Genomic DNA, 7951 nt, shown 5'->3' with positions numbered 1-7951 from the left:
TTGTGTGTCTAAACTGCGTGACGGAAGAGACCTCGCCCTGGGGTTTATGTTTACCGACCAGCCTACCTGAGGACACCATATTGTTTCAATCATACTTTTTGGTACAGAGCCAAGTTTCTCTTCGGAGTTTTCGTGCTGCTCCTTCTGCGTTTAGAGAGAATATTTACGTGTGTAGAGCTAGATTTTTTTTATTTCCTCGTATCTACCAGGGAAGTAGCCTATCCAAATCTGAAGTATACTCTACTCAGTTAGTTGCGACAAAAATGAACGCTGTTATAGCCGTGCGTCAAGGATGTATTGTAACATTCAGACTACCTCAAGTTATAGCAACACTGCCAACTTCATTTGTAAGTATACTTTATTTATAATGATGGACGTTTGTAATTGTTGAGCGAGGGTGTACGTTTTTGACTGCAAGCCTTTGATGGTCGTGTTGGGGGGAGGGTGCGCTAAGTAGTGCACGGTTAAGAGTCATAAGTTAGCCTGCATGTACATATAAACTTAGGTCTAATTGAATTTTTTATTTTATTATTTATATAAGAAAAGGGAGATTATTGTAGACGTATGTCTGCATTGGACAACAATGGGGGAAAAAACTGAAGAACTGAAACCAATGTAGTTATCTAATGGACACGCCCACCATTAACCCTTAGCACAGATAATTTATTCCTTCATAACAGTGACTAATGAAAAAGTCATTTTAACCAGAGCAAAGTCCTCCATCGCTAGTATACTAGTTAACTTCAGTAACTCAAAATATAAGTTTGCATTATCTTTGTGTTAGCCTTTTCAGATCATTTGGATAAACATAAAACAGTCCTGCCAGTTGTTCCAGATCCTTTGTGCTGCTATTTTAAATGAGTGAAAAAGATTTAGCCTAGAAGGTATAGCATTGCAAATATCAGGTCCAGGTGTGTGCAGTTGTGTTGCCAACTCCAACTTTGGGGCTAAATTACCGGTCTGCCCTCCAGAAAGCATCAATAAAACCAAACTGTCAAATGTCGTTATTGTTTCGGACTGACTCTTCCGCCCCCCATAGATGCTGTACTCCACGAAGACCTCCCAGGCAGTTGTGGCGGCAAGGATGCCCTGTAGGGTGAAGGTGACCGGAGGCAAACGCTATTCATGGTGCACCTGTGGCCACAGCAAGAAACAAGTGAGGAGGGTAGTGTGTGACATGAAATAATTTGTTTTAGAGAAACTGAATCATATATTAACTATAATATATATTTATAATGTAGTTATGAACATAATCCTATAGGCCGAGTTTCTCATACCATATAGGAAATAGTTAAATATGTGGAAATGCTGTAGCCCATGCCTAATGTTTATGTATATATATTTTTTTCAATAAGGAAAGTGATATTTTGTTCTTATTTTCAGCCCTTCTGTGACGGTACTCACAGGACAAAAGCGCCCAGCTTTTCTTCTTTACGTTTCACTCCAGATAAAGACAAGACACTTATGCTGTGTGCCTGTAAGCAAACCAAAAACGCGCCGTTCTGTGATGGCACGCATTTTAAAGTCATCTTCACTGACATTGGGAGCGTTCTTAGAACGCTCTTAACGCTAAGAAGCTCTTAGCGTTAAGAGCTTCTTAACGAATCTGGGAAACCCGGCCATTGTCAAGTTAGTGAAAAAAGTATTTAAATCTTAAACTGAAAATAGGTATTATATCATGCCAAACGGTATATTCCATACCATCCCAGTATGTAACACAATATACATTTTAAATGTAATCTGAGTCCGTCCTTATTTCATATATTAGATTAAAAAGTGCCTTAAAATAGATTTGTCAGTGCTTGCAATAATGTAACATGCCTTTTTTGTTGTTTTCTGTTGTTATAATATAGCCAAATGTTATGTAGAGAATAGACATTAGCCAATGTTCTGTAGTGTACGTACAGAAGGGAGCAGTTCAGGTTTTTAGATTTTTGATAGAAAAACTACGCAGCAACCATATGCGTCATGCAACAACAATGGGGGAAGAAATTACGACATACTATTTTGCGCTGCAAAAAAACAGTAACCAATCGAAATGTCATTAGACCACGTGGATAATCCGGAAATGATCTCTGTATGACCTAGCGTTTGCTTTTAAATCTCAGTTTTCCCCTTGTTGCTAAAGTGGGCGGTAAGCCTTTGGTGGCCTGAACTGTTTACGTTTCAGATAATGACAAGTTATAAAAGGTTGGTTTTGTTTGGTCGTTGCTAGATAATAATACGCAAGACCTGCATTATGACTTGAACACTTGACCACACTTGACAACAGAAAGGGAAACATGAGCATAATAATGTCAGAGACGATCGGCATATGGGTCACGACAACCTTGCGACAACCTTGGATATTATCGAAAATAGCGGCTCCGAAGGTAAGCAAACAAATCTAATGAATGTTCAAATAATGGCTCACGTATCAATTGAGTGCAAGTTGCGTAACAATCGTGGGTTACTATGTTGCACTGCTGTTAGGTGACTGAGAGTCAATGGAGGAGCCTAGCTTGCTGTTTGTGTCTTGTCTGTCACGGTATTTTTTTTTCTTGGGTACCTAATTTGTGTAAATTGTCCAACCTACAGGCCCAGTTATCCACTCTCCCCTCAGAGCCAGTCATTGCTTCCAAAAAGCCTTTGAAGGTGGAGCTTGTTGGTGGAAAACGTTACTCATGGTGTACTTGTGGACACAGTAAGAAACAGGTGAGCAGCATCATAATGCCTGTTACCTGTCTATCAAAGGCATTTGGTTTGAACAATGGTGGGAGGACAAACATGTTTATCACCGTATGTTAACACTATCCAATCCCTGCCAGTAATCTTTATTGGGGATGTTGCAATGGACTCTTCACATGGGTAAAGACAGGCACATACTGTGTGCCCCTATGCCAACAATGCAGTCACATTAGTAGTGTTTGCTATCTACTTCCCTATTTCAACCTCGCATAACCACCCATGCCTTTGCTTCGTAGCCTTTCTGTGACGGTGCGCACAAGACAAAAGCCCAGGGCCTCGCGCCTCTACGGTTCGTCCCCGAGCAGGACTCCACGGCGTGGTTGTGTGGCTGCAAGTACACCAACAACCCTCCTTACTGTGACGGCACACACAAGCAGGACTTTATCAAATCCGCCCAGATACCGGACCAGACCAACTGTTGAAGGGGAGCTGAAGTGTGTGTGTGTGTAACACATTTCCTGTGGTCCCTCTAGGTCCTAGAGTCTAGGACCTCTAACGTAGGTCGTCTGGTAGGTCTTCTTGGTTCTACGGCTTTGAATGAGTTTCTTTCACTTAGGGAACTGATGGTGAATTTTATATAGTGCAGACTTGTTTTCTGCACATGATGGAGCAAGGCGATGCTAGTCCTTTTGAGCTTGTCTTATGACTGTATCCTAATTTGTATAGTATTTTGGCTTTATTTTAAGATTTACTGTTCAGTATAAGGAATTGTTTGGCTCACTGTGATATGCACTGAATACAAAACACACAAGAGTACTCAAGTACTGCATCTCAGGGTGAATCCATCACTTAGAAAATGTAGCCTTCAGGTTAGCTTGCACTGGGGTTTTGTGATTTCAATGTTTGTCAATATATGTTCCTACAAGGGGAAACATAAAAAATACAGAAAGAACATAGCCAAAGCTGCAATACTTGTTTTGTTTCACGGGTAGAAAAAAACTGATTACTGTTAGATTTGAGTTGGTTGAGGCAGTAAACGGTAGCATCAGGATGCAAGGCAGTCGTTACATTTTGTACTTTCATAAAATCAGAACAAGACAACTCGAACCCTAGTAAGTAAACATTTTAATGACCTAAAACATGCACATATGGCTGATAATCGTAGAATATCGCAGGATGGTCCAAAAAACTTAAGGAATGTCATTGTGGAAATACAACTGTTGACAAGGTCGAATATTCAAATCCCTTGGAATTCTAAATATCTGCCATGAGAACAAGAATACATCAGATTTCACTTGGACATACTGAAAGTCTCACCCCCCCCCCCCCCCCTCTTCTGACAAATGTAGTGATTGAAGTTTAAATAATTTACAGTTGCTTTTGTAATTGCAAAGCACACGAAAAGGTTCTATGGTGTACTGTTTAGTCTGCATTTTACTCAATGAAAGTGCATCTAATAGGTATTGTTCTTGAAATTAGTTTGGGCCATTGAAACCATTTAAAAGTGTAGGCAGTCTGTCACAATACTGGCAAAGAGAAGACAAAACATATTGCCTTCAGTCATCAAATGCTGTCATTTGCATCGCAATGCCTTTAAGCAATTTGCCTAAGCTAATATTTAAGCCAAATCAATGGGAGACCCTACTGCATATACAATACAAAACAATATCTTGTATAAAAAGATACTTTATACATATGTATGCACACATGCTCACATTGGATACATACTGTACATTTTGTATGTGTGTTTTGTACTAGTCTAACACACATAACCACACACACACTCACACACACGTATACAAATGTCTATTTGGCTGCTGTTTAGTCTTGAGGCCCGATCTCAACTGTTGTCTGTTTTGTATCTCACGATGGACAGCTTCCTCTCCTTGCTTCCTCTCCCTTGCTTCCCCTCCTTGCTTCCCCTCCTTGCTTCCTCATGTAGTCCATTGGAGGGGCAACTGATATTTGGGGGGGCAATAAAAAAAATGTCATTGTCCTCCCCTACTTTTGGATGTGGATGTTTTAAGTCGGGGGCGGTAAAGAACCTTTGTCCCCTCCTCTCGTCTCCTCTGTGGCAGCTCCAGAACTGTTGCCATTGACAGTCACCTTCCGGGTATTGCTACCCAACTTAGGGGCCAGGGGGAGCCGCTGGGCGCTGTTGGGTCGCTCGGCTGTACCATTGGGGCTCTGGAGGGGAGGCGGCAGGCCGTGGAGCGTGGGGCTGGGCAGGGGGGAGGCTCTGGGGGGCAGGGTGGCAGGGCTGTGGACCTTGTCACAGGGGGAGTCGCTTTCTGACGTGTGGCTCGTGTTCACGCCGTCGGAGTGGGCCTGGGCGGCGGTGGCTTGGGATGGCCTTCGACGTTTCCGGGTGGGCTTGACCCAATACTGCAGGGGGATAGGTCCAGTCTGTGGAGGAAAGGAGGAGAGGGGGCGTGAGTTCAATGTTCTGCTGTACAATTAAAAGTCACGTATGAAGCAAAAGTCATTTTGGCAACAGAAATAGTGCGAGACGATGTACTCACTCGTCTCCATTCGTAGAAGTAGGCAATGTCCATCAGGGTGTAGTACTCCTTCAACGGCTCATCTCCATACAACACCTCAACCTTCGGAGAAGTAAAACATCAACGATTGAAATCAAGTCCATGATGAAACGACCAATCACTTCTCATGCGGGTAATGACAGTATGTACATGCACACTGTACTAGACATACTGTAGTCAAAAGACTGAAGTGGATTACCCGATAATTGCTGGGAATGTCCATCTTGCTCCGGAGGAACTTGGCTAAGTGCATGACTGACATGGCCGCTGGACATTGCAGGAATCGCTTGCCATTGGACTAAAGAGAAGGGGAAAAAATACTTAGAATATCGAAATGTGCAACTAGGGTAGTGGATTAAGGGCGCAGGCATTGAAACAGCTGGACTAGAAAATCTGGAGAATACTGACATTAAGATGCAGCACATTGTCTACCACGTGGTTCCAAGTATTGGTTTTCAGTGTTTGAAGTGTCTCTTACCTTGTCGCCATCTGTGTCTGACGGTTGTGGTGGTCTCTCACTTCTATGGGTAAATGACACACACACACACACACACACAGCACAAGTAAGACACATTATAACCTCAATACTTAGATTTTGATGTTACATCAATACAAACCGAGATTAGTCAGCAAAACTTTAAAAACAGCCTTTTATTCTGAGCATGAACAAAAAAACAAACATTTCTTTCCGATTCAACCCAACCATAATCCACTCGTTGTAGGTGAGTCACTCTTTTATGGATGTGACTTCAGACACCACACACTCTTGGGTACTCACTTGTTTTTCTCGTAGAACTGAATGGAAAGACTGATGATTTCATCCTCTGCGATGTTAAAGGTCTCCACCACCTCTCCAGGCTCCAGAACACGGTTCTCTGCATAAAAGTCCCGTCGCCGTTTCATCTCCTCTGATTTCAGCAAAATATAAAAACAAGTCACTTCCGTGGAATTGATTTAGATTGGTAAACATCACGTATGGTTTGTCATCATAACATTTTACATTTAAACACTTTTAGACATCCTCTCAACAGTGTATTTGTTTGCTACGGCATACTTCTTTCCAAATAAATACTGAAATCCAACCACCTTCTTAGCTGTTCTTACCTTTGAATAACCCTGGAACAAGCTTATAAACAATGTCTTGTAGAGTTTTATCTGCCCTGCAAAGGGAAATAAATAATGAAGCTGTATGAGACATAGTCCATGCATAAAGACCATTTCCACCTAAATCTACAACTGTCAAGCTTATTGTAGCCTGTTATGACTTACTGACCCCTACTGTACTCATCAGTTCATCTTGTCAAAAACAACGTAAGGAGGAAAGACTGATTCAGTCAATCACACATCAACATATAAAAATGTGACATGCGACTTACCTGATACTAAGTTGAGGGCATGTCTTGTGTACCTGGACATCACACCTTGGACAAAACTTGTTTGTCTCCAGAAATGTAACAATACAGGTCTTACAAACTGTAGACAACAGATCAGACGATTAGCTTTAGTAGGTCAGTAACTTAATACAAGTCACACAGAAATAGCCACATTGTAATCTGGTGCGAATAGGCTAAACTTTTGTCATTTTGGGGTTTAGAGAGCTTACATGAGTGCAGGCACTCCACAATGGTTGTGGCATCTATGAAGTAGCCCACACACAGTGGGCATATGAGATTTTGATTTAGGTCTGTGATTTTAATACGGTTGGGTTGCATTTTATCCATCTGGAAGGATCTACAAAGAAAACATACATTAAACAACATGACGATATTAGAACGTTTTGTGGCCAAATTCATTAAATGTATGCTAACATGGTACAGATTTGATCTAAGAACCCATGTTTGACGACATTCGTATTGCCTATTTACAAAGAACTATATGCTTTCAGTGACACATTGTGTTCCATGTGTCCTTTGAAAACAATCAATAGCAATTCACTGAAAACGCTTGTGGTCCTCATTTTCAGTGCCATACGTTGCGACAACTTGGGCAGATATATTGCGATATTTAGCCTAGGATCTAATTTATTTGTTGAAGAAGGTGGTAAATCGTAAGGAACTGTCTACAGCACAGGACAGACCCAACAATTGCGCCTGTGTAACCTCTCGTGCATCGCATGGTTGTGAATCAGGGGCCCTACAAAGAACATTTGCTTCACCGGTGCGTAGGCTACTTGGTTCGGCAATATACTAGAAAAACGTACAGATGCAATGGCTAGGCAAAGGGGGGAATAAAACCCCGAAAAGAACACTGGGGTACAAAGCAGCCATCTTAAATTTACTGACGGGGTCGTATCAGAGACGAACAAGGGAGAATCCAAATATGACACCGTGCACCTTGTGGTGTGTTCTAGCGAAACTGTGTATTGCGTTGACTGAGACAAAAATAACGGATGGTTTAAACCTACCTGATTTGACATGTAAACTACCCCTTCATATAGACGTACATCCAGGTAAATAATTTGGAGTTGCTTAGAATTTGCAGCAGCGCCAGAAAATGGCTTTTTTCAGCACACTCAGAGGACTGCCCATTATGATCACGTGATATTATTTTGTTGCCTTTTTCAGTGACCAGACAGGATTTAGAATATTTTAAACTTTACTAAAGTTCCGTACGCGTTGTACACGGGTGCACACTACATAATTAATCAACACAAAGTTTTTATTTTATATTAGACAAATACAATTTCCAAAGCCCGCATGCAAAAATGCCACACAACCACGCCCCCTAGATTTAGACGAAGTCTG

General features: G+C 41.6%; 3 protein-coding genes across 7 annotated transcripts in view; 2 read left to right on the top strand and 1 right to left on the bottom strand.

Annotated features, from left to right (window-relative positions):
* Nucleotides 1-7951, top strand: part of LOC134008452 (eukaryotic translation initiation factor 3 subunit A-like) — a 100896-nt gene that overhangs the window by 50316 nt on the left and 42629 nt on the right. The window lies entirely within an intron of this gene.
* LOC134008430 (CDGSH iron-sulfur domain-containing protein 3, mitochondrial-like) lies at nt 11-4518 on the top strand. Of its 3 annotated transcripts, XM_062447804.1 has the most exons (7): nt 11-347; nt 1040-1156; nt 1384-1548; nt 1631-2127; nt 2216-2372; nt 2578-2694; nt 2964-4518. In XM_062447804.1, the coding sequence occupies exons 5-7, from the start codon at nt 2283-2285 to the stop codon at nt 3147-3149; spliced, it is 393 nt and encodes a 130-aa protein (XP_062303788.1). In that variant the 5' UTR covers nt 11-347; nt 1040-1156; nt 1384-1548; nt 1631-2127; nt 2216-2282; the 3' UTR covers nt 3150-4518. The 3 variants fall into 3 exon arrangements, with proteins under 3 accessions (XP_062303788.1, XP_062303789.1, XP_062303787.1); XM_062447805.1 differs by lacking the exon at nt 1631-2127 and having other exon boundaries at nt 1384-1477; XM_062447803.1 differs by having other exon boundaries at nt 1631-2372.
* On the bottom strand, nt 3776-7744 carry LOC134008429 (polycomb group RING finger protein 2-like). Of its 3 annotated transcripts, none has more exons than XM_062447799.1 (9): nt 7612-7744; nt 6811-6938; nt 6584-6680; nt 6312-6367; nt 5986-6115; nt 5686-5728; nt 5407-5505; nt 5190-5270; nt 3776-5073 (listed from the first exon to the last, which is right to left on the bottom strand). In XM_062447799.1, exons 2-9 carry the CDS (start codon nt 6926-6928, stop codon nt 4690-4692), a joined length of 1008 nt encoding a protein of 335 aa, XP_062303783.1. In that variant the 5' UTR covers nt 6929-6938; nt 7612-7744; the 3' UTR covers nt 3776-4689. The 3 variants fall into 3 exon arrangements, with proteins under 3 accessions (XP_062303783.1, XP_062303784.1, XP_062303782.1); XM_062447800.1 differs by lacking the exon at nt 7612-7744 and adding an exon at nt 7490-7589; XM_062447798.1 differs by lacking the exon at nt 7612-7744 and adding an exon at nt 7285-7450.

The sequence above is a fragment of the Osmerus eperlanus genome, chromosome 22, assembly GCF_963692335.1.
Source record: "Osmerus eperlanus chromosome 22, fOsmEpe2.1, whole genome shotgun sequence".
NCBI lineage: Eukaryota > Metazoa > Chordata > Actinopteri > Osmeriformes > Osmeridae > Osmerus > Osmerus eperlanus.
Note: the sequence above shows the minus strand (reverse complement) of the source record. Positions and strands in the feature narration are given on the sequence as shown.